Raw genomic sequence first — 26,515 nt, forward strand, 5'->3', positions numbered from 1 at the left:
CGCAGAACGTCTTCGGCACAAACGGGGCAAGCGCTGGGTGTCCGCCGAAGAGCGACACTGGCAGGGAGCCATTCTGTGCCTCATGACTACAAGACCACCCAGAAGTGACGGGCACTGCCCGTGCGACGACTCAGCGAACCACACTCCTCCAGACAGCGTCCTCCGGCCACCCGCCCGGGGGCACAGCCCAGGACAACAGGCACGCCCGCGTCCGCGCGGTCACCTTTTCGGTGGCGTAGCTCCACAGGCCCACCGTGTGGGCGATGTTCGAGTCAATCTGCACCCGGTCGCAGCAGCCTTCGATCCTCTGCAGCACCTCCAGGCAGCTCAGGAACACCCAGCAGTCCAGGGCGCCGGGCGGGACGGAGACCTGGAAGGTCCAAGCACGGGCGTGAAGACAGAGCCGGAGGGAGACGCCCCGTCCCCGCGCCCCGTCCCCGCGCCCCGTCCCCGCGCCCCGGCAAGCCCCTCCCAGCACCGACCCAGCCCAGCGCGGCCGTGTGCGCGGCTATGCGAACAAACGGGGGACATGACCTCGTGACCGCGTCGGTTCGCCTCCGGAGAGGAAAGGGGCAATCCGTGTTCAATCACGGTTTTGAGTTTTATGTTCCCAATGATAACGAGAACCTTGGGAGGGACGTGACTTTCAGTAGGATGTTCTGAAAAGCTTATTGAGCAAAGGCGGTTGCAGAAAGGGCTGACTATCACCTCTGACTCTGGGTTCGAAGGACACACATCAGGAAGGGCAGAAGCTGGCACCTCGGGACGGCACTGGGCCCATTTAGGGAGGACCACACTCAACCCTTGAGCCCTGAGCCCGAGATCGCTATCAAGTGACGCACATTATCTAATCCGTTCAGTTTTCAGGTGTGATTAAGTCTAAAAAATGGGCTCCTTTGGCTCAGACACACACCCTGAACCACTACCCTCAAATAATAAACATGAGGGCTCAGATTTGCCTGAAAGTAACCCAGGGGACCATAGAGAGGGACACTGATAAAGAAGAGAACGGTCACACAGGGTAGCAGCTGCTGCACGGGGTGGCGGACCCCGAAGTCCATCACGCTACCCTCCCTGCCGCCACCACCGTACAGACCTGAGCCCCAGGTCCATGACGCTACCCTCCCTGCGGCCGTACGGACCTGAGCCCCAAGTCCATCATGCTACCCTCCCCTCCACCGTACAGACCTGAGCCCCAGGTCTGTGACACTGCCCTCCCCACTGCCATACGGACCCGAGCCCCAGGTCCGTGATGCTACCCTCTCCGCTGCCGTATGGATCCAAGCCCTCCCAGTACAAAACTAGCAAGGGAAACGCTGTGTTATATCGCAAATACAGAAAGCGCCTACTGTCTGCGTCTGATTCAAAGATGCATTTTTCCCCACCGTAAAGCATCTCTGAAACAGGACCGTGTCTCCCCGTCAACGGCATCGTGACACTTCACGTTGGCGGGCCTGACTGCTTTCCTGGTGGCACGAATCCCACGAGGGATCTTACAACCGGTACCCCAGTTAGGACTCCAGAATCGGGTCATCTGACAAGGAACGCTGCCCAGTGCTGACGAAAGACTCCTCTGACAAACCCTGAGCACTGAGCACACAAACACAAGGACCCGCAACCAAATGGAAGGAACCAGAATGTCTACATTCCCCAAAAGCCAAAATGCCCCGGCTCTGCAAAATGAGATAGACGACTTAGATCCTTCCAGAAGAAAAATGGGCCTAGAAACCATTTACACCATCAGAAGCCCCTCGGGCCCAGACAATGGGCCACACGCCAGGGGTGCAGAGAGGAGCTACTTGGCAGGATGCAGCCCAGGGACGAGGACAGGGCACGTCCCTCCCTCCCCAGTCACAGCAGGGCAGGCCCGCTTGGCTCCCGGGTCCCACCCATTCTGGGGGCCGTCACCTCACAAGACACTCATCACAGGCGCCTGTTCCGCGGAAGCCTCTCCTAGGGCACACACTCGTTATCGGCCGGCGAGAGTACAGGGAACGCACCAAAGCTACACATGGGGCTTCAGACTGAGATGACCCCAGAGACAGGAAGGGAAGACCCGCAGTCAGAGCAGGGAGCAGCCGCAGAGAGGGGCCGAGGCACTGAGAGGGGCCACAGGGGGGAGCGCGGGGAAGGACTGCAGGGGGAGCACGGGGAGGGGCCGTGGGGCAGTGGACACGGAGGGGCCCGGTGCAGGCTGGCAGGGTTCTGGGATCCGAGCGCGTGTGGGCCGCTGTCCCAGAGCAGGTCCGGAAGGCGCATCCCGACACGCGCAGGCTCCAGAGAGGTCCACGCCATGACAGGAGGCCCTCCTCTGGGGAAGACCGTGGACTAGACACTTCACTTTCTGCAAAACGCAAGTGCCACCTTGGTGAGCCCCAGCAAACGGTGCAGGGAAAGCGGCGGCAGCGGGCGGCAGCAGCCGTGCGAGGGGCCGAGAACACACAACCGCCATGGACCAACTTCCATGCCACGGGTGGCCGCGGCGGACGGGAAAGGATGCGGTGGGCAGGGGCCGCGGGACAAGGACGAGGGGCACCTCGCGACTGGAGGTACCCCAGTGACTGCTGGTTCCGGTCCCCGTGGGGGATCCCCAGCCTCCCCGGGGCTGACAGCTCCCCGCGGGCTCCGGCTCGCCCAGTGCTGCTTGGGCCACCTGCAGCTTCCCCCGCTGGGCACCACACGCCACCGAAGCTTCTGCTGGGAGAGCCCGGCCTGGGGAGGGAAACGAGGGGATCCTCTTCGGATTTCTTCTGGTTTGTGAGAACGGGTATGACAGTAGGTCTTTTGTGAAGCTGAAGCAGTATAAAGCAAACTTTCTTTTCTTTTTCAAAGATTTTATGTGTTTGACAAAGAGAAACACAGTGAGAGAGGGAACACAAGCAGGGGGAGTGGGAGAGGGAGAAGCAGGCCTCCCGCTGAGCAGGAAGCCCGATGTGGGGCTCGATCCCAGGACCCTGAGATCATGACCTGAGCCGAAGGCAGAGGCTTAACGACTGAGCCACCCAAGCGTCCCTAAAGCAAACTCTGGAAAATGCAGATACCAGTGTATCTTCTTCAGTTTGTCAAAGACTGTATTAACCCCAAGAGCTGTTTTACCATTTTCTAAGCCTACAATTAAAGACCTTTTTATTCTTTCTTTTGTTAACGCTTCATTTTTTGCAAGACTGAACACTGAGAAACACAGCATCGTGAGGAACCGCCACGTGCCCACCCCCCGCTGGAGACTCACAGGTGCAAAGGCCCCTTCCCCCCACCTACGGCCCCCGCCCCCCACCCCACATCCAGCTCTGCCAGTCATCACCCCCTTCACAACCCCATCCCTGGCCAGACACCCCACAACAGACAGCTTTGAACGCTGTGAACCACTGCAAACGTGTGCATTCTTGCGTGTCTGACTTCTCTCGCTCTTATGTCCGGGAGACTGGCCCCCTACACATCCGTCATTTCCTCGGCTGTCTGTCAGTCTGCTGTCCAAGCGGATCATGAGATCGCACCCATGCATGCGATGGACGTTCAGGTGATTTCGTTGCCAGCAATTAAGAATAACACAGCCACGAGCACGTCTGCGCTCGTCTCTTGGCGCATGCACAGCGCGTCGGTGTATGCCCAGGCGGGACGGCGGGGTCATGGAGCGCGCGTCCGTGGGGCACGGTGCAGGCACCCACTCCCCACCCTCAGCCAGGCGTGGGCTCCTTTCCCACCTGCTTGCTGAGGCCAGCCAGGCCTGCCACCGCAGGTGTCCCGGGATGTGCGCCGGCCTTGCCCGCAGACCCAGTCTGGACCTCGCCAGAATGAAGGGCATTCGGCGCCCTGCCACGTGCCTTCTGGCCTTCAGGATAGCAGCTTCTGCCGACTTTAGTACTGATCTGTCGGTGTCCTTTCGCTGTTTTGCAGGAGCTCTTCACACATTCTGGGAAGAGCCTCCACCGACGCATCTCGCCGGTGCCCGTCCCCGCTGGGGCCTCACTCATGCGATGCCACCTGCCCACGAAGACAAGGTCCGAGGTCAGCACAGTCCAGCCCGTCTCTCGCTTCCTTTACGGTCAGTGCCTTTTAGTCCTGTGTCAGGAACATCCGCTAACCTCCAGGTCACGGAGATAGTCTCCCATATTCTCTTTTAGAAGCTTCCTTGTCTTATCTTTCATGTTTGGTTCAAAACCCCTCCTGGAATTGTGTCTGGTATGAGATCGAGGTTTACTTTTACATATAAACATCCAGAAGACTCGCTGAGTAAACTGTTCTCGAATCCATTCAGTTAAAATGCTCCCCAACTGCCCTAGTTCTGAACACGGTCCTCCGGGGTGGATGAGGACCTCGGCCCCTGGAGCTGCTCCCGCCTCCGCCCGCCCTCCGCCCCACCAGGTCCCACACAGTTCATGGCACCCCGGCCTCCAACCCGACCACGACTCCTTCCCGGACCATGGAACAGCCCGGGCCTCGGGGCGCCATACAAACACTCCCGGGTCTCTTCAAATTCCACGCTCGGACAGCTCTGCGGCCTGGCCGCTAAGCCCTGCCTCCCCCCGAGGGCCAGCGAGACTGAGCGCCCTCCCAGTGCCTTCACGAAACTGCCTCTGCCCTCGGCACGCTCTCGCATTCGCCACCACAAGCCGCGGCTACCTGGCAAGTTCTCACGCGGCCTGCTCGCCGCAGTGAAACGCGAGCTCCCCGGGACGGGGGTTGGTGTCTCTCGCTCTCTGCTGGACACGAGCGCCAGGAATGCAAACTTGCTTGGCACAACCCGGGTGCTCCGGGAAGAGCTGCCGCCGGAAGACTGGAACTCCGCTCTTCCAAGGCCGCCTCTGGAAACCTTCCCCAGCGCAGAGGAGGTGCCCCCAAAACGCTCGCTGAGCTGAGCTGAAGCTCCCACGCAGGGAGGGGACCTCTGCGTCCCCGATGCTCCTGTACCCCAACACTCTTCTCGGACGCCCTGGCGACACTGCCCTGACCCATCGCCACAGCTGGCTCAGTGCACTGGACTGTGGCTTTCCCGCGTCAGGAGCGACCTGATTCTTCCCCATCCACGTGCCGTGCCCCCAGCCCATGTTTACCCCAGTGCCCTGCAGGCCACCGACCGGCCCCCCAAGACACTTGCCAGTCCTTCTTCTGTCCTCAGAACCACCGACCCTCACCGGTTCTTCCTCAGCAACAGCTCCGGCACTGACCTGTCCTCCTGTCCATCCCTGCTGCTGTTCACGCCAGGTCCTCAACGGCTCCGGGTCATGCGACGACCCCGCAGAGCTTCTGGAACACAGCAAGCACTCAGGGACCCTGAGCTACACTCCTCAGCGACGCCTCAGCTTCTGTCCTCTGCTCTCCAAACCTCAGAACACAGATCTGAGTGGCCAGCCTGGAAGTCACCCCTTTCCTGTCTCATCCAGGTTAATCTGGAAGCTTCTACCACATGCAGCCCCTGCTCACAAACTAGTGGACTGGCCGTGATGGCCTCTTGTGCCTGGCTCTGGCCAGTCTCTGGAGCAGGTAGCTCTTCTGGGACCCTGGTCCTTCTTGGCCTACCCCTGTCCGGGAGCTGAAGCCAACAAGAGACAAATCAGTACGGATGGAGACACACGTTTTTTAAAAAATCACTTGGAAAATCATCGTAACAAATAAAGAATGGCCTTCTAGAAAATATCTTCCTTACATTCTCACTTACAATTTGGTAAAGATTAATATATACGCACATTATTACTTTTTCTCTTACCAAAGATGCAGGAAAACAGGCACTGCGCATGGAAATGAAAAACGGGGAGATCCTTCTGGAAGGCGGTGCGGCACTGTGTATACTAAAAGCTTTAAAAACACGTGTGTCCTTGAGCAACTCCACGTGTATGGACACAGCACGTGTTGACAGACGGGCGAGAACCCGCACTGGTGCGGGAGGAACCCAGATGTTGCAAATGGGACTGACTGGACGAACGCACGTCCTCGGTAGACAGAGAGCCCCAACCACCGCTCACTTCCCGCGGCGAGAAGCAGCATTCTACCTTCCAAATTCATAGAGGCAACATACTCAACATTCGGCAAATGGAGGGCATTTTTTTTTTAATGTTGTAGAAAAAAAGAAATACTCTGAGAGAGTGTCACCTGAGCTCACGCAGAGCTGTGACGCTCCGTGGGTGTCAGTCCCGATCCCTAACGGCAGCACGGGGCAACTGGCCCGAGGCTCTTCCCTGGCACACCTGGCCAGACTCCAGGTCCCACTACAGAGGTGGCGCATGTTCCCCTGGCCCCCGGCCACCACGTGGCCTCCTCCTCTCAAAGATGAGACTTGAAACCAACGGACGAGTCACCCAGGTTACCAGCGCGTTTTACAAACCACAAGAGCAAACGTACCCGGCCTTTTCTGCTAAAGAAACGTCACATTTAGGAGTGCACAAAAGGCTCTGGGCTTGAAAGGTCAAACGAAGAAGCTGAACCCTACGAGAAGGACACGCGGCCCCAGCTGCGAGCTGCCGGAGCCCCCAGCCTCCCTGTCCACACAGCTTTGCCTCCACCGCGACGGCACCACGCCAAGCCCCCTCGGGCCTGTGTCAGAAGCCACAGCTCCACACGCCCGATAATAACTGCGAAAAACAGCCACCAAAAAGCCGCCCCGTCATCACGAAATGGGTCTGTTTTTTCGAGTAAAACTAAATGTGTAAAAATGTAAACAGTCTGGGGTCTTCTGAATTTTGAATGTTTCCACAAAATTTAAAAGAAACTCCAAGAATGTACTTTTCCAGGTAACTGCCACCCGAAGATAAAACAACGCTCCCCCCAGAACCATCCCCCAGAAAGAACCTGAGATGAGAGCGCGGGGAGAATGATTTTGCGCCCGAAGTCCCGTGCCACCTCCGCAGTCTGACGACAACGCTGACACACACGTTCACACGGACTCCCTGTCCTCGGAAAGAAACAGTCGAGAAGACGTCAACAGGGAAGGCCACGCAAGGACCTGACTGGCGCGAGGGGTGACACGCGGGAGGCAGCGTGTGAATCGGCTCCCCGGGCACGCTCAGCGCCCACACGGCAGCCACGGTTTGCCCCCGTCTCACGGACGGAAAGGGGGGCTCGAAGGGGCAAGTGAACGAGTCACGGGCCCTGGCGGGGGGCAGGGGGGTGGGGGGTGGGGAGGGGTCTCAGCGCAGACCGGCTGGCTCCAGAGCCCACCCTCTGTGCTGGACTGTCTTCCTAAAACCTGTCCCTACAAGGACACCTGACGACCAGATGAGCCCCACTGCTGGGACAGCAGAGGGGCCAGGAAGCAGCTCCCAGCAAAGGGCCGCGAGGGGACAGTCTTGACACTGGTGCCGACCACACGCCAGAGCGAGCGTTCGGTGAGGACCGTGCAGGCTCAGCCATGGGACGGACGGAGTTGGGTCACAGAGAAGGTTGGCAGCTCGTGCCAGGGCCCAGCTGCTGTCCACGGCACTCACGTGGCAGGGACGCCGAGGACGGCACGCTCACAAGGCACACACCCCCCCCCCCCCCCCGCCACAGGCAGCACGAGGAGACCAGGGACCAAGAAGCTCGTCATCAGGACGGAGCAAGAGCGAGCAAACACCGGGTAGTGTGTCCTCACCCTGAACTCAGCTCCGCTCAACGCATCTCAGGCAGACACGGCAAACCGGAAAGGTGCACGGTACCACCCACGTGACTCAGTGGCCGGCATCCCCCTCTCAGGGAACAGTCGAGGGGACAGTGACCACTGCCCTCGGAAAAGCACAGCACCCGGGGAGAGACTACTGCCCCGGGTGTGAAGTTCATCCCACAACGCAAAGCGCAGGCAAGGCCCCAGGGAGCATCTGCACTGAGGCCGAGAGCCTGGAGATCGGGCCGCGTCATGCCGACACACCGACCTGGAGCCAGGAGCCTTTCCCAGGAAGGGCCCCTCCACCCGCTCCGGGCGGGCTTCCCCAGCCAGCCGAGGGGGCAGCAATGACCCATGTCCACGCACTCCTTTGTGGCCGGAGGCAGCAGGCAGCTCAGGAGACAAGCCAAGGTGGCCAGGAGAGCCCGCTGTGTGTGCTGCTCGGCCACGAATGAGTGGGACAGCACGCGTGCCCCACGCAGCCCGCCTGCACCGTGTGGACATGCCAGAGTGACAAGGGATCCACAGGAGGATGAGGACGCCTGTGAGCAGGCAGCAGAGAAGAAGGCCTCCCCACTCCTCCCCTAGGTCCCCAGAGGCCTCGCAGGGCCGGGAGCTGCATGAAACGCATCCACAGCCTCCTTAGGCCCCTCCCCCCAGCTTCCAGAATGCTTGGCGGAGCAGCGGGAGGTGGTGGCAGGGGCCCAGCTAGTTCCCTGCAGGGTCAGGGGTCCCATGCAGTGACACCGGTCACCCAGGCAAGGCTTCCTCTCTTGTCCGCAAGCGGCAGCTACACTGGAACCAGGCAACTTCCTGGGGCAAGAGAAAGAATTCCAGACAGAGTCTAACTCTGAGTCTACTGGATTGTGACCGGCGGGGCCCAGCACTAAGGGGCGAGCCCTGCGCCACCACCCGAGCCCTGGGCTGTAGGACAGCGCCTCCGAATGGACCCGCCCGGGGCCCCCTAGTCTGAAGGTGCTGCCGGTGACCTGCCTGGGATCCCACCGGACACCCTACTTCTGCCCCCACGTGCTAAGATGACAAAATCCCAGGCAAAATGTCTAGGCACACATGAACACAGGCAGCCCTGCCCTCCCGGCCCCCGGCTCTGTACGGCCGCATGGGAGTAACCAAATCAGATCATCCAGGTCCACGCGGTTAAATGGAGCCATGGAGTATCCTTCCGAGCTGCAGAATCCTTCCCTCGTTTGCTTCCTTAGGTATCCTGGCCAGACAAACAGTTGGATACAAATTCCTGCATTCGTAAGTTTGCGGCTTAGCTAGGCTAGACACTTCTCCTTTGGAAGTTAACTAAAGCAACTTCTCTTCATTTGGGTAAAACGACGTTTCTACCTCTTAAGATTCTTCCGAGCTCAGCGCTGAGCCTGCCCCTCGGCACTCTAGGGCACGGAGCACGGAGGTTACGCGGTCAGGGAAGACCACTCCACCCGGGTTCGGCGAACACAGTGCGGCTGTGCTCGGGCCTTCTAACCCGCCCCCTCGGGCGCGCCGGCAGGGGCACGGCGGAGAGGACGCGAGCCCGTGCAGGGTGCAGCCCGACCCCGAGACGGTCACGTGGCTGGGTGAGTCACCGCGCCGCTTCCAGGCCTACCACCCCCTTCGGAAAATGGACTCAGACTCCCCTCGCTCCGAACCCGGGAACGGGGTGGGGTGAGGTGGGGGCGTCTGTGGACCCCGAGACCTCTGGCAGAGAGGTCACCAAACAATTAATGGGAGCCCCCCAGCCCCGCCCAGAGCAGACCATCACGGACGTTCCGGTCCTTCGCTAGATCGCGTGACTCCGTGAGCGCAGGAGCCCTGGCGGGGAATGATCCTTAAAGACCCCGCTCCGCCACTGTCGCCGTGTCCGGCCTCACTCACGGGTTTCATTCACACACGCGCACACACGCGCGCGTCATGAGCCCTCCCGAACCTCCGCGCTAGTAACGCCCGCGTGCCGCACTGTCACCCTCTGTCCGCGTGCAAAGCCAAAAGGCAGCTCCAAAAGCAGGGAAGGTCCGCCTCCCTCGCGGATGACGCCCAAGTTCTCCCCAAAACGTCCACGAAGAACCTGATCTAAGAGTCCTGCCCTGGGCCGGTCTGGACTCGCCCATGCTGAGAGCAGAAATGACACTCGCGCGATTAATCAGCCGAGAGAGTACCTCTACGATCGACGGGACTCCGAGAAAGAGCTCCTTCCCGCAGCACGAGCAGCTCAGCGCCCGGGCCTCGAGGCCCAGGTCCGCGTCTGAACGGGGAGAGATGGGCAAGCAGGGGAGACTCACCTCCAAGAGCTTGAGCTCCTGCACGCAGCTGTGCAGCAGCTCCAGGGCGCGCTGGGCCACCTCCCACGGCCTCTGCAGGAAGAGCAGCAGGGTGCACTGGCGAGAGAACAGGTAGCTGCGCAGGTCCAGCAGCGTGGCCTCCTGCCTCTGGATCAGCTCGCGCTTCTCCATGTCGATGGGCTTCCGGAGGACCAGTCCGTTCCAGCTCCGCACCGGCTCGCAGAAGAAAGTCAGCCAGTTGGCGCCGTCTAGACAAGCACACGGCAGGAGAGGCGCGGACTACAGGTGACCTCGCCTTCCCGCGACTCCCGCTCGGGGCTGTGAGAGCTCCGGCACCCGGGGCTTCACGAGCCGTTACTCCCGAACCACGGACCCGCCCCCTCCACGTGATGCGGGGGCGGGGTCGTGCCCACGGGTACTCCCACCCGGCACGCGGCAGCTGGTGACGGGCGCGAGGCAACATGGCCTGGGCCACGAGGCACGGTGCCGCACCGCGCCCAGAGGGTCACGACCAGGTGGGGAGCTGGAGACTGCCGGGCTAGGGGGGCAGGGAGGCCTCGGGCTCCGTGCTCAGTGGGCTCCGACAGAAGGCGCCAGGCCAGGGCTGGAGCGCCCTGTGCCAGCTGCTTCTGCCTGGGGGCCGGAGCGCGGTCCGTCCGCGGGAGCGAGCTGCTCTATCTCGCCCTTACCCTACTCCTTCCCTACGGAAGCCTCACACCTATCCCTGTCTGAACCCTGGCAGCTACCTGGATCATCTCCTGGAGGAAAGGACAGCAGGCACAAGGAAGAAGTAGTAGCAGGAGCAGAAGGGGAACATTCTTGCTCGTCAAAAATTTCCAGCGAGGCTCCCCGATTCGAACTTACAGCCCCAGGCTCAAACACGGCCTTAAAGCAAGCATAGGAGCCCACGATAACTAGTCATTCAAGCCACAGGGCAAAAATTTAGTCTACTTCTCTCACTCCAAAAGACAGCTGTCATACCCCTCATGCTGCCCTGCCACCAGGAAGCGACTCGATACCGGCACACTGGTGTTACTGAACGCCTCCAGTGCTAACAGCACGCTTACTGACTGGGACTTCCACTCGGGGGGTGCCCACCCCAGCCCTCACAGCACCTCTGCCAGCAGGCCCCTCCGTCGGGCCCCCTGCCCAGCGTTCTCCTGGCTCCCTCTCCCATTTCACTCAGGCCTCTGTGTCAATGCCACCTCCTCAGAGAGCCTCCCAGACCACACTCAGATCGCCCAGCACCTACCACCACACTCCGCCCTGCACCCGCAACGCCTTCTGAGGCCTGCACTCATTACAAATACCGGACGTGAGGTTTCCTTTTTTCCCTACACCTGTGTCCCCTTCACACAAGCTCCAAGGAGGAGGGGGCCTTGTTTGGTTCCCTGCTGCGCTCAGAACAGCACCTGGCCACATGGGACTCTCACTAAGCATCCGTTAAATGAGCACACAAAAAAGAACAATATTATCCTCCAGCTGCAAAACGTGGGCCCAGCTTACTTTTGGATTCTAATTTGTCCCAGATGTTAAAACCGAGAGAACAAAGAAATTATGCAAAATATGACGTAAGAAACATATAAGGCATCTAAACATGTACAGTACGGAAATGCAAAACATAATTTCACCCCTTCTCACGTTTTTCAAGTTTAATTAGTAAATGCTTTGCCCTGGTTATATCTACATTCCTGCCTTCTCAAAGTAAGAGATGCAGATCTGAACATCCTAGAACCTGGCCTGGAGAGAAAACCAATTGGTGCCGTTCATCCTCATTTCTATCATTTCTAAAACAAAGACGGAGCCCGAGCTGACTGTCCCAGCGCCTCACCCTCCTACGAGTCTTCTAGCAGACACTACAGTTCCCTGAAATCACTCCTTTCTTCACAGGCCGTAGCAGGTCCTCTCAGAAAAATCACCCCACAAAGACATCTCCTTCCGCACTGTGGTGGCGGTCAGAGTGGAAACCCCCTGAATGTCCAGCAGCAAGGGGTGGCCGGATTAACCCTAAGGAATCCACACTGGGAGGCATGATGCAGCTACGAGCAAAAGCACCTGAAGCCCTGACCCGTTAATTGGAACGATGCCACGATGGGCTATCGGTACGAACAGTGAGCTACGGACAGATGTCCACAGGAGAGGACGCCATGCCCATCAAAACAGGTGTCACCCAAAACACAGCGCGAACGATTATGAATTCTTTCTCTGTGTAGGGCTTCCCTGTGCTACTTTTGTACTTCTAAGATGAGACTCTGAAGTTGTAAAAGGAAGATGAACACCCATGACAATGGTGCCATTTAGAACTCTGCCGTGAGCCACACGTGTTCCAAAGACAGCCCGTCAACAGAGGCACGAGATTCCTACTCTTACTAGCAAGGAGGCCCAGAGGCGGACACATAACTAGCCAGCACATGTAGCAGAAAAGACTCTTTGTACCTGAAAAACACCTTCTTCATAAATGCTCTTCCTGCTTAAAATGCCTCTAACAGTGAAAGCAACTAGTTCTCACCTCGTTTCCTATTTGAGCCGTGAGGGTATATCCTATAGCCTTTTCACAAAACAATAAAGGTGATGTGATCATTAGCCAATAAATCATGGCAGCTTCCAGACCACGTAAAAGCAGATTTGCTTCTAGGGGAGGATTTGCTTCCAGCAGCGCTACTCACCCCCAGCGCCGAAGTTGACGACATACTGAGAGAACAGGGCGTCCAGCTCGTCGTACTGTACCAGGGCGTCCTCGAACTGCTGCAGCATCTCGAATACGAAGGCAAGTTCTTCCTGGTCCCCAAAACATAAGTTTTTTAGAAAGCAAAAACGTCAGTCAACTTTTTGAAACGATGTGTTGCTCTTAAAGATGACAACAGAGGAAAAGCACGCAGCACTGAAAGTCACGCTTCACTCATTCCACTCAGGAAACCTCAATTCCGTGACCCTACGGTGTTAGCAGTGACAAATGCCCAAAGGGGAGGCCGGAGGGAGGTGGGAAAAGGCCACCATGAGCCCTGGAACCGTCCACGGCCCCTGAGCAGCAGGGACACGAGCAGGCACCCTCTGTCGCTGGCACGGCCCTTGCTAACTAGTGTGCATCTATGTGCAAGAGGGGAACCTTCTCCGTTAACTAATCTAACCAGCCATGTCGAGTACGAGGGCTCACAGGTGTGAGTTGTGCTCCATGGGCTAAAATCCACCTCTATCACTATTTTGTTGTACAAACTGTCCCAGCTTGGCCATTAGGAGCCTCCTTTAGGTGGTGCCAACACCCTTCTCATGGATCTCCATCTTCTGTCCTCCTTAACTTTCCGGGAAGCTCTATTCCTGGTCCATCTTGTATTTTCCCCACCCCAGCCCTGGAATCAAACACTTCTAGAAGGATCCCTGGCACTCATTATTAAGGATGGGGTTTAGGGGCGCCTGGGGGCTCAGTAGGTTAAGCATCTGCCTTCGGCTCAGGTCACGACCCCAGGGTCCTGGGATGGAGGCCCGCATCGGGCTCCCTGTCGGCGGGGAGTCTGTCTCTCTCTCCCTCCCTCTGCCACCATCCACCCACCCTGCTCGTGTGGTCTCTCTCAAATAGGAAGAAAAAAAAAAGAGGGAATGGAGTTTAGAAACCAAGATCTTGGCACTACGTGTGCTTACATGACAGAGAAGTCATTCTTTCCTGGCCCGGTCGGAGGACAGAGCGAGGAAACACACGCGTGAGTAACCCTCACACACGCACATCTCCATTTCTCAGAGTCCCACCCCACACCACTGCGTTCAGTTGGATTCCCCCTCTCCTTGTCTGTAACTCTCAGGAACCAAGTTTAATGAGCCTGAAAGGGGAAGGGACAGGGCCATCCGAAAGGTCAATCCCACAGTGAGTAGCCGACGGGTGTGACTCCCTTACGTGCACGCGTCGCCCAGATACCACTAAGACGTAAGCAACAGAGTCAGAGATAAGCACCAGAATTTCTAATCAGAATGGGTCTTTTATTTGTTCAAAGTGCATTATTTCCTCAGGAATTTACACACGGGTGGAATTTAAATACGAAAATCAGGGTTTTTCTTCTGTCAAAATATGGCGAACAAGAATACGGAAACCTAACGGCAATGTTCCTGTCCCCCTTTGCAGTGTCAGCAAAGTCCCCTAGACAGTAGTTTACGACTGTCCTTTATTGGAACACGTGACTCCGAAACAAAACGACAGAGGCGATAAATATCGCCGGGAAGTCACGGCCTACTGCTGGTGTCATGCTGGGGGCAGGCACCGCTGTCCTCAGGACTGTCACCACTGCCAGCGCTCCTTGGCCTCAGCCACCTCCACGGTAGAGACCCCGGAAGGCCCAACAAGTCAGCAAAACTCAGACTACTCTGAGGCCACGGCCTTCTCACAGGAGGCCAGATGCCGAGCTCAGGGGCTGCGGGAGAGCTGACGGCAGCAATGAGCACCCGGGGGAGCCCCTCCGACCCGCTCAAGAGCCCGCAGACGGAAACGTCTGTTAGCGACTGTGTCCTGTCCTTTGGGTTTTAAAAACTACGCCAGTAAGAATTACCACCGAACACCTGCCTCACTGACCAAGACAGGAGCAGGAACAGGACGCGGTCCCATTCTGCCCTCCGCCACGCACCTGGACCATGAAATAGTCACAGAAGCTCCAGCCTGGCTCGGTCCTCTTCTCCCTCAAGGTCCTCATGTCGTCCTCAAACTTGCCGAGGTTTTTGGTAAAAGACATAAGAAGCGAAGTCCTGAGTTTGGTCAGGAAGGCATTCCAGGATTCCTGAGTTCGAGAAGAGTCCTTCAGGGGGTCGGAGAGCACGACACACCTGCGGGGACACGAACGGACTGTCTGGAAAATACCGTCCAAGCACAGCACGTGGTCCAACTGCTACTATTTCCCTGCGGTGCCAACTGCCATCCTCCCCCACTTCCTTCCTCCCTCGGCTGGTGACAAACATCAGGCGGGCGGCGAGAAACCAGATTAGGAAGAGGCTTCAGCAGAAGCCGGCTGAACGCCCCACGCGCCGTCAGCGCTGCAGAAGGACGGGTGGCCGGGAGGGATGGAGGACGAGTCGGTTTCACACCCGGCCTCCGGGGCTCCCGAGAGAGCAAAGTGACCACGTCCCCAGCAGTCCCCAAACCACACGCGGGCTGCCCGCCTCAAGCAGCACTCTGGCTCTCGGAAGCTGACAGGGCAGAGCTCAGCCAAGGGCGCGGCTGAGCAGGGTCGGCACGGCACAGGCCCAGCCTCACCGTCCGGCTCCGCTCCTGCTACTCCCGGCAGAGCCCGCCCAACTTCTCGGGCTTTCCTCTCTTCGTCTAGCCCGTTCCTACTCACCCCTCCAAACCCAGCTCGGCTGACGCACGTCCTCCTGGAACTTGGCCCCTGCTGCTCGACCCCGGGCCCCAGTGTGATCACACTCCTGCCAGCAAGCGCCATGCTGCAAACACGTCCTCTCTGTGGGTCCCTCTCCCCCCAGACCCGAGATCCTGAGCACACGGGCAGGGCCCACAAAGAATTCAGAAATGAAACTTAAAGATTATAACGTGTGGATATGATATAATTTCACTACAAAAAGAGGGCAGCCGGCCGACTCCGTCAGCAAAGCGTGCAACTCGAGCTTGGTGTGGTGAGTTTGAGCCCCAGGTTGGGCACGGAGGCTGCTTAAAAAGGGGGGGAAAAATAAAAAAAGACCATCCGTGGTGTGGAAACAACATCAAAGGCATAAAATTACAAGTTTCCAATAGATTTGGAAGAAACAACGTGTCCATCTAACACACTGGAAAAGCTAGATCTCTTTATCCTTGATAGTAATAATTTACAGAGAAAATGATTAAACACAGACTCATAAATAATTTTAAAATACTGGTGCTATGAGCTTCCGTATCCTTCCTCAGTGAGTGTGTCGCCTTAATCACTAGCAAGGAGCAAATGGGCAGATTCTAAGTCTCGGTGGCACATCAGGCCCTTTGGGGGAAGGGCTCAGTCTCCGGAGTTACAAATCAGCATAAAAAAATGTGAAGTCGCGAGTGTCTGGACGATCCACCAGGAATAATCAGTACCAAGATGATGATCTAAAAATCAGTAACCAGCTGTAATTCCAGACATCCCACCCCACGGTGCTGGTTCTTCCCCTGAAAACAGAGGGATCCCACCAGCTCACTGCTCCAGCCCCAGGGGACTAACATGTATTTACTCACTCCAGGGTCTGCTGGAGTCTGTCAGGTCAGCCTTGTATCCTTAAGCCCTTCTCAAGGGCTGTGAACCATCGGCGTTTATCCCAGAATTCTCCCCTGAAACCAGAGGGTGGAAGGGGGAGGAAATGGCCACGAACCCCAACCACAGTCTCTGTGCCCCGTGAGCTGGTGCTTACCACAGATTAAGTTCTCCAGCCCTTACTGTGCCCTTCAACTTCCACTGTTTCTAGACCTTTCTATAACGAAAAAAGAACTATGCTTCAGAAATTCACATTAAGCTTCGACGGTTCACTCGGAAGGGAGAGCCTAAAAGAGCTGCTCAGACTGGGGGGCGCCCAGTGTGGAGAAGGGCCCCCCCCCCGAGTGCACTGGTGGCCTGGTGCCCAGGGCAGCCACTCGCAGGGGTCCGGTCCCTGCCAGTCAGGGGACCGCCGCTCCCACCGGCAGCTCACGGGTCAGGTACAACACGGACAGCAACACTCACCAAAAGCCTGAAAAGTGCACAAAACCTTCAGCCAAGCAATCTTCCTTTTAGGGATGGATCTAAAGGAAGAATGAAGGATGTACACAACATCCAAGTTCGAAAGATGTTTACGATGCCGTTCACCCTCAGCGATGACGTGTCATCCAGCAGAGGACAGGATAAAGAGCTAGGGCGTCACCACTAGGGACTGTCACACACTCATTGATGGTAATGGCGGAGAAACACATCCATTGGTCGTGGGAACATTTTTACAACATATTAGGTGCAAAGCAAGTACAAAACATGCCACACAGTACGTTGTGGGCACACACGCTCCGTGCGCCTGTGTGTGCGTAAAGAGAAAAAGTTTAAAAAATATGTACCAAATACAAAGAGTAGAGATCTAGTTTCATGTGGCTTACTGCCTTCTTCTAATAACCCTACCATGAACACGCAGCGCTTCTAATCACAAACGATAAAGAAAAGAGCAGACTGCCACAGGGCCAAGTACGCCAATGTGTCCAAAGGCCGGAAATCACACTGGCTCATCAAACAACTGCCAGTATGGAGGTTATCAAATTCGTACGTATGCAAATCTGACCCAGCTCTTTACTTTAAAAAATAAAGTACAAATATGTTAAAGGTAGCTTGCAAATTAATGAAAATCCAAATGTTGGAAGGTATGTTTATAGACTGAGATGAAATGTTAAAAACTTGGTAAGTTAGATTCCATGTATAAAGGAAGAGTCATTAAAAACAAGCTAGATGTCAGTGGGCTCAGGAACATACCTTAAAGCAATCGGATAAAATGATAACGCAGACTTGAAAGAAATCAGCGGGTACTTTGAAAAAAATCCTATAATCTGAACATGTCACAGATTTAGACTGATATGCCCCATTAGTACAAATTTACGTACTTAGTAAAATCCCAAAGAAATGAGACCGAGAGGCTGCTTGGTCTGGCCGTCAGTCAGCGTGCCCCGCCCCCCCACAGCCCCACGTACCCACCTCCCCCTGGCGGCCTGCTCCTCCTCCTTCCAGAACAAGTGTGCCGGCATACCCGAACCACACAGGGAAGGACACCTGGTCACGGGCCATCTTGCTGAAATGCTAAATTGACTCCTTTGCGATAACTCATTTATGAATAACAGGCCTTAGGAAAAAGTCCCCCCAAGTCCAGATGGCATGAAATTCCTCGAAGATAAGCCAGAAACTCAACAATCTAATATTTATTACGCTGTATATAGGCTCACATTATGCTTTATATAAAGAAAGCAAGTTCGAACATGACTCTGGGTCCACAACTGCGTGGAACGTGGAAAGGAAGCCCAGGAAGGCTCCTTCCGCTGAAGAACTGTCAGCTTCCTGGGTGGCCTGACACAGGACGCGGTCACAGCGCCAGCGGCTCTCCTGGCCACACACCCAGGGCTCTGCCCATGCTCTTCCCACGAGCTCCAAGGTGCCCTTCGCCTCGTAGCCTCACCCCCTGCTCCCGTCTCTGGTCGCACTCAGCACCGGCCACCAGGCTGCCACAGGTGTGGGGAGCGGGCGTGAAACCATGCCCCGTCTCTCCGGGAGGCCGCACTGGACCAGAGCGGGGACCAGGCTGAGCGCTGCATCCCAGGACCTGGGGGAGTCAAGGTACTGGCCTGGGACCTACAGACTAAAGCCCCAGGCACCGGGAAGACTGCCGCCTGCATGGCGAGGCCCAGCACCGCTGACATGGCAGTGAGCTCCCCCGGAAGACAGAACAGGGCCCGACAGAGACACGAGGGGAAAGGAAGGTGTGCGATAACGCGGCCACCCAAGTTTCGCGGTTCCCTCCTACAGATTCTGAAGATGAAATCAGCATCTCAGAATTCTGGTTCTGAGGAACTCGTAAGAGGCGTTAAGGTGACCGAGCACAACATGGGGCCCCCTCACTAAAGGCGTGTGGGGAGCCCTGCTGCAGACGAGGACCGTGGGACTTCCCAAAGCCCCAGCCACACGGACGGCTCCTCAAGGGGGGGACCCACCGTGCGGTCTGTCCCGCCGCGGTCACCCAGGCAGGGCATGGGAGCTTGGGGGGGGGGGGGTCAGGAAGGACAGCATGTCACCCGCCAGAGCAGGGCACCCGGCCTCTCTCCAGCACCCCGCACCCCCCGAGCTGGAGCGTCAGGCCCGCCACCACCGCTCACGGAGGCCGAGCTCCCACTCAGAGGGCAGAAGGGCCCAGCGCCCAGGGAGCAGCCAGTGAGGTAAAGTTAAAGATACACTTACCTGTCACTCTGTTTATTACAAAAATCATTCCTTATTTTGTCCACAATGGAAGTTCGGGGAAGGATGTTGGTTTTGTTTTTTTTCTTGGCATCATTTTCAACGACCACTATGAGCCAGTCCACGGAGCTATGAGCTTTCAGAACATTCTGCCACTTGGTAAGGTCGTCTTTGACTGTAGCTTTATACACTTCAGTATCCTAAAAATAAATACGTCACCGTGAAGGAAAGTTAATGAACGCCCTTCCGTCTAACAGCGCAACGTGTCTAACAGAGAATACATCGTCCACAGCGCTTCGGCACAGGGCGCGGGGGCCACTCTGGGCAGGCCCGGCGGTACTGAGGCAAGACCGCTCCCATGTCACAGAGGAGGAGACGGAGAGCGAGCTCAGTAAACTGGCCACGGCAACACAGTCCGCTGGGCAAGCTGGGAGTGGAAAACCCAGGTCTGCTCGGCCAGAGGCCTCGTGCCCAAGAACCACATTAACCACAGCCGGGCACGTGCACGGTGCGACGGGGCGAGGCCACGCCTCTGCAGGAAGCCCAGGCTAACCCAGGGCGGTGTCCTCCACGGCCCCCCAGAACCACTCCAACGTGAGGGCCACTCACGGGCCACAACAGGGGCAAGGAAAGAGGACAAGCTAGGGCTTCTGGGGAGCTGCTATAATCCACAAGGGCTGAAGGGGGAACCATCCCGGTCCTCAAGTGCCACTTCGGACTCCGCGTCCCACACAGCAGCCTGCACAAAAGCCCATGAGCCTGCCTCCACCCACCCAGAGAGAAGTGGGAAGACAGCGCATCTGCCTGCTACCGTCCACCATCCACCATCCACCGAGGACAGCTGCCCTTACGCTCCAGGATAATCTACTTAGCAGATCTGGAGTGAAAATCTAAAACCAAGACACTTCATTCATACCCAAATCAGGCATTTAAAAACCTTTGCAAACTATCATTTATATAGCTACTGTTTAAATATGTATTCCCCCCCCTTTTGTTTTAATTAGAAAGATTCCTTGTTATCCTGCCCATGTTTTCTCTGGATTTTCTAAGTCCCTCTTGAACATGCTAATGGGATCAATCCATGAATGAGAATCTCCAATTCCGTGCCCAGTCCCTCCTGTGGTTTAATTGGTAAGTAAAGAGTTCCAGAAGTGAGTACTTTTCATTTTTAGTCTGATTTTTAAAACTGCTATATCCCCAGTTTTAATTTAAAAAAATATACATATATATGTGTGTATACACACACACACACACACACACATATATAAAAAATGAAAATTTAAAAAAAACCTGGAAAGATCTTCCACTGAGAAAACAAGGGGAAACCACCTTGGGAAGACAGATTTTCTGTGAGCTGCCCCCTCTGTCCGGGCTACCTCTACCTCTCTACACCACCACCCCGCGGGGCTCTGGGGCCCACGTGCGTCGGGCCCGCAGAGTGAAACCCGAGGCCACAGACCCCAGCGGGGTCTTTAAAACCACACCACAGGGCCCAGGGTCAGGGAGCCCGAAGGAGCAGAGAAGCCGGGGAAGGCCGGCCCCAGGGCTGCTGCCAAGCACCCTCTACCGGGCCCCAGCCCCGGCTCCCAGCTCTCCAAGCCAGGGAGGGGCGGCCACCGCGAGCGGACACCAGCCCCCCTCTTGGGAGCGCTCTGACCGCGTAGAGACCGGCAGAGCAACAGCGAGGCGGAGCCCCCCAAGTGCCGGTGAGGCGAGCAGCCTGTCCCGTAGCCCCTCACGCGACAGTGACAACACCACGGACGTTACCAGAGACCCAGTGACTCTCGAGAAGAGCCCAAGCTGAGCCGGTGGGGCTGAGGGCGCGCGTGTCCAGGAAACAAAGCCACCGGCAGGGGAGGTCGGAAGGTGCCCACAGGCAGCGATGAGGAGGGCGCCAAGGCGGGGAGCGGCCCTGCCCGGGCACCAGAGCCACCCAGGGGAAGAAGAGCGTCACGACCCAAGGTGTGGAACCGCCAAGGGAGAGGATCAAGGACTGGGGGGCTGGCATGAGGTGTCGGAGGCCGAAAGGGCAAAGAGGGCCTCCCTGTTGGGGTGAGTGACCTTCTCTGGGGTGTCGTGGATCAGCTGAGGTGAGGAAGGAAGTGATCCAATGTGGAGCCCCAAGGCAGGGAGGGGGCACCGAGCGGGGGCGGGGCAGGGCGACAACAGTGACAGAAGGGTCCCTGACAGCAGACCTACGGAGCACAGTGAGCGCCTCTTCTCCCCGGAGAAGGAAGTCACAAAGGCGGACCAGGAGGACACGAGAGTCTCCCTGTGGTGCAGGACTGGAATCGGACTGTGTGACACGTGTGTGCATTTGCACAGACATCTACGAGCGGAAATAAACGTAAATGTGCGTGGGCGGACAGCACGTGCACACGTCCAGGGACTCCCCAGCTGTGCCGCTGCGCGGGCCAGAACCAAGAGCACATCTACTCTGGGGCTTGGTTCTGCATATGACCCCCCGCTAAAACGAACCTGCGCTCCCAGGGCTCAGGCAGGGAAAGGACAGGTGGACCCGGCCCATCTCGCGTTAGGGAGAGCTCAGAAAAGGGGGACACGCCAAAGGGTCATAGAAGCCAAATCTGGACAATATGAGCATTAAAATCAATACTGATAGGAAAGGATTACACTCCCCAAACCAGAAGTCAGTGAGTGTCTACCGACACGAACCAACGAACAGGGCGACTGCCTCCCGTGTGGCGACGGCCGCGGCAGGAGGCGGACTGACATGACCACCTGAAGCACCCAAAACACAGAAGCAGGTGAGGAGAGCCCTGCAAGTGGCTGGCGACTGCTTGGAGCTCCCAGCCCACGGTGCCACAAGGGGCACTGAGGTCATGCCTGGCAGGTCCCCTGCACGGAGCAGACAGAGCACAGGGCCCTGGGAGCCAAGGAAAGTTGACTTCACAGGAGGTCAGAGCTCGGAGGGTCCCCTGGAACGCTCAGGAAGGGGATGACCGGCCCACAAGTATAAGACCCAAAGCCAGGCGGAGACCCATCCAGACAGGACTCAATACCCACAGAGGGCTGGGATCGGGGGAGGCTGGAAACCTCCAAATCCACAGGGCACTGGGTGGAGAACTCAGGAAGGAAAGAATAATTAGTCTTGGATTGACTACAGTTTCAGATCCGCAGATCATAAAAGTGATACCCAAAATGATCAGACTTAAGTAACTTAATGACACAAAGCTCAAAATTTTCAAGGATCACAAAAATATAAGCACTGAACAAAAAATTCATGGTGCTTGGCATCCCATAAAAAATTGCCAAGCAGGCGAAGAATATGTGATCCATAACAAGTAGAAAATTCTATCAACAGAACAGACTCAGTAATGACACAGATAATAGCATTAGTAGACAAAACCATTAAAATACTCATTGTGACCACCTTCTGAGTGTTCAAGAAGATTCCATCAGAGGAAAAACTGACATGAAGCAGAGACATGGAAGATATTTTTAGAAGAAGGTAAAAACCCTTATGGATCTTCTGGAGATGAAAACCACGATGTCTAAAATGCCAGATACACTGAGTGGGAGGGATTAAGAGCAGATGAGACACCGCAGAAGAAACCATTAGGTAACTTGAAGACACAGAAGCAGAAACCACCCAAATGAAACAGAGAAAGACTGAGAAGCCAGCAACACAGTGTCACTGAGCTGTGGGACTTCCAGAGCCTAAGATGTGAGTAACTGAAGCCCCAGAGGAGAGGGGAGGAAGGGAGGAGGAACACAAGCATCTAAAGAAAGAAGGACCAAAAATGTTTCGAATCTAAACCAGAACTACAAACCCACAAAGCCTGAAACACGGGAGGCGCAAGAAACGGGAAGGGAAGCACAGCAAGGCGTATCACAGACGGTTCAAAGCCAGCGACAAGGAAAAAAATCATCAACCACTGAAGGGGAACAGGGGAGGACACTTTAAATACAAAGTGACAAAGACAAGAGCGAGAGACTCCTCCTGGGTCACAATGTAAACCAAGACAGTTGGAGGAGCATCTTTTCCCTGCTGGAAAGAAAGAACGAGCTGCCAGTCTAGAATTCTATATCCAGCAAAATACTTCGTAAAAGTCGAGGCTGCCTCAGATGCACAGACGCCGGAACAACTCTCCCCATTCTAACCAGAGCCCTGGAAGGGGTAACTCAGAGGCCCACGTTCCTACCTCTCATCTCCACAACGTAACTGTTTAAAGCAAAAAACAGGAACACCGTACTTTCGGATCTGCGACAAGACCCGTGCAGGGACACGGAAGTGCGCTCGCCCAGCCCCGGCTGAAGGAAGGCGGCGATGCGCAGATGTGCTCTAGAAACCTGAAAGCAACTACTAGCCTAACGCAGTTTTACTTTTAATTCTAAAATCCCCAGTATTATCTGCTTGCCCCAGAGAACTCTCCTTAATAATGATTAAAACTAAAGCAAAACGACAACAAAACACAGGCTTCCCATTAGAAAGTGTGATTTTAAGGGGGAAAGCCCTCATCCATAGTGTCTACAAAAAGTATATCTAGCACTAAAAATGCAAGGCTTCTATGAAAAACGCGCACGTTACTAACGGCATCCAAAAGGCATAAAGCACGGAGAGGCCACGATCCTGGGTAGGGAGATCTGTGATTATCAAAACTCTCCCCAAACGAACCCACCACTTATTCGAGGCAATCCCAGTCAAAACACCTCCCGTCTTTCCCTTTCTCTTCTCAGCGGCTGTTCCTGTCCTGCACGGCTTTGCGACAAACCGCTACAACATGCATACGGCGCTCGGGAATGTTCACTCTGCTCACCAGCCTACGGCCCAGACAGGACCCGGCACACAGCTCGCCTGCCGCACCCGCTGCGGCACTGGCTGTGTCTGCTGCCGGCGCCTTGCCGGCCGGGATCTGCTGCGACCGGGGCTGCACGGCTCCAGGTGGCCTTCCCGGGCGGGCACTCGACTTCCTCCCGGAATGGCGGCTGGGCTCTGAGAGCTCGCGTCCCCAGAGGGCCCCAGAGAAGATGTATCACCTTTTACGACTTGGTCTCCAAAGTCATGGTGCCCCTCCTCCCAGAAGCCCACTCGGATTCAACTAGAGGAAACACTGACCAGGCCTCTCCGCGGAGGAAGGTTGCTGCTATGGAGAGAAGAGCATGGGGTATGGAACGTGCGGACACAATCGTTTTTGGAAAACAGTATTTGTCACCTAACAACCTGATTCTGAAGTCTATGCGGAAGAAAAAAACGTGTACTAGCCAAGGGACGTATTTTAAAACAAGAGGCATCGATACATATTATAAAAATGTAATAATTACAAGTCTGCTCCCGGCACAGAAGAGACGATGATCACAGAACATAATGTGTACATGACACTGGTTTAAAATAAAGGTGAAATTTTCAGAAAGTAGAAAAGAGACAATTATGAAATGATGTTAGGCCAATGTGCTACCCAATTAAGACTGTAAAATTAGACCTTAATGCTCCACACCACCTGCCACACACAAAAATAACCGAAGCTACACAGATCCAAATGTAAAACACAAATTCCAAAATTACTGAGAGAAATATAGGAGAAAACCAATTACTACCTTCAGACAGACAAGGCTTCCTAAACAGGACACGCTCTACTGAGAAACCATTCTTTAAAACGACCTATTTCACTCCAGAAAAACTTTAATAGTCACAAACACCAACGCACATTAGATACGGGAACTATCCACACAAACACAACTACAGACACGAGAAACACGAACACACCAGGAACAGCAGACTCTCACACACACCGTGGGCCACAGACAGGTCAAGTGAACAAAACATTAAGATATGAATGCACGACCCAACGGGTGGGTAGGGCTGCCCTTAGGGCTCTGGATTTAGCATTACAATCTAAAAAGCAGAGCAAGAACATTCTCGAACACACAGAACATCCACAACGTCTGGTCCTTTCTTAGGTCACAGAGGAAAGGGAAGTTTCATAAAGCAGAAGTATCACACACAACATCCTAATCACAATGCAGTAAAACTAGGAATTTTAAAATACGGATTTTAAAGAATTTCTTTCTGGAAATTAAACAAATTTCATATTAAACCGTGGGGTGGAAGGGGCATTACAGACTTAGAGCAGAGACTTGCTGAAAAATGAACATTGGGATTTCAATTCCTATCTCTAAAGACCTATATCGTTTACATTTAAAATGAAAACAAATTATTCCAGCTCAAAAAAAAAAAAAAATAGAAAAAGAACAAAGTAACCCTTAAGAAAGCAAGAGGAAGGAAGGAAGAATGAAGGTGACAGTACGTCAGAAGTAAAAGCCCTGGTTCTCGGGGGAGAAAGAGTCCTCAAACTACGATTAGCTAATTTAATCCAAGAAGAAAGGGGGAAAGTACAAAACTCCAGTGAAGTAACTGCCGCCACGGAGCGCATTTTAGACGTGAATAAAAGACCCTGTGCACACCTTCACGAAACTGAATTTTATAACTTAACTGAAATGTATAATTTCTAAGAAAAATATAGTTTAGCAAAACTGAAGGATGGCTGTAAGAGACTCATTTCCATAAAAGGGACATAGAAAGCGATCAAGGAACCGTCCTGTAAGAAGGTCGAGTCCAGGTGATTTCACAGGAGAATCCCATCAAACCTTGGAGACCAGACTGTTGCAGGGCTGCATAAATTGTCTCCAAAAATGTGAAATAAATGAAAACTTCCAAGTTATAGTTATGAAACACATATAATATTGACATCTGAACCTGACAAAAATATACGAAAAAAGTTACAGACCAATTACTTGTAACCATAGATGGAAAAAAATCCTAAATTAGGTGAACAGACACCAATACCACATTAAAAAACTAGTAATCTGACCAAGTGGAATGTATAACAGGAATGCAAGTCTGGTTCTTATTAAGAAACCCATTAAGGGGCGCCTGGGTGGCTCAGTGGGTTAAAGCCTCTGCCTTCGGCCCGGGTCATGGTCCCAGGGTCCTGGGATCGAGCCCCACGTCGGGATCTCTGCTCAGCGGGGAGCCTGCTTCCTCCTCTCTCTCTGCCTGCCTCTCTGCCTACTTGTGATCTCTGTCTGTCAAATAAATAAATAAAATCTTAAAAAAAAAAAAGAAACCCATTAATATAATCCGACGTATCAGTAAATTTAAGTGGGGAAAAACCCATACAATTAGCTCCAGAGTCTGAAAAAGCCTTTCCAACAAAATTCTAGAATGTATTCCTAATAAAGATCCTTGAGGAAACAGAAGGGCTGGACCCCTTCCCAAGCTCGTGCACGTTTCCCCCCCAACCTACAGCGCCCCCCCCCCTCGCCGGGCACACAGCGCGGGCGCCCCCACGGAGGTCAGAACAAGGCAACGAGGCCCATCAGTTCCGCCACCGTTTAACCACGGTTCCAACAGAGGAGACGAGCGGAGGCCTAGAACAGAGAAAGAAGAGATGACATGACGGGCAACGCAGAGAAGCCCTAGACTCTGGGGCGGAGAGAACCAGAGATGACACGAACTCAGAGAATGTGCAAGGCTGACCCGAAAGAAACCCAGAGCCTTCACACACACACAACAGCCAACTAGGAGAGAAGATGAGAGCGAGCCCCACGCGGACATCAGCAACTAAAGGAGGACAATGCAGAGCAATAAACTCAAGTAGAAACACGTAACCTCTGCCGTGAGGAAGCGCACCCCTCAAACACTCCAGAAGGACACAGACGTGCACAGAGAGACAGGCCTCCCTCGCTCGGGGCCTGAACGTCTCCACACCAGCAAGACGTTGTCTCTGTGCATGGGAATTCAT

General features: G+C 55.1%; 1 protein-coding gene across 2 annotated transcripts in view; it reads right to left on the reverse strand.

The window, feature by feature from the left end:
• Positions 1-26,515, reverse strand: part of TRAPPC10 (trafficking protein particle complex subunit 10) — a 77,869-nt gene that overhangs the window by 24,902 nt on the left and 26,452 nt on the right. Inside the window, exons 4-8 of one of the 2 annotated variants that reach the window (XM_080812390.1) lie at positions 18,756-18,952; positions 14,466-14,661; positions 12,525-12,636; positions 9,859-10,106; positions 224-370 (exon numbers count right to left, since the gene is read on the reverse strand). In XM_080812390.1, the coding sequence (XP_080668516.1) occupies positions 224-370; positions 9,859-10,106; positions 12,525-12,636; positions 14,466-14,661; positions 18,756-18,952 (900 nt within the window). Of the gene's footprint in view, positions 1-223; positions 371-9,858; positions 10,107-10,604; positions 10,678-12,524; positions 12,637-14,465; positions 14,662-18,755; positions 18,953-26,515 lie in introns of those variants that run through there. The other variant, XM_080812391.1, reaches the window with a different exon arrangement.

This window comes from Martes martes (genome assembly GCF_963455335.1).
Source record: "Martes martes genome assembly, chromosome: 1".
In the NCBI taxonomy this organism is placed as follows: domain Eukaryota; kingdom Metazoa; phylum Chordata; class Mammalia; order Carnivora; family Mustelidae; genus Martes; species Martes martes.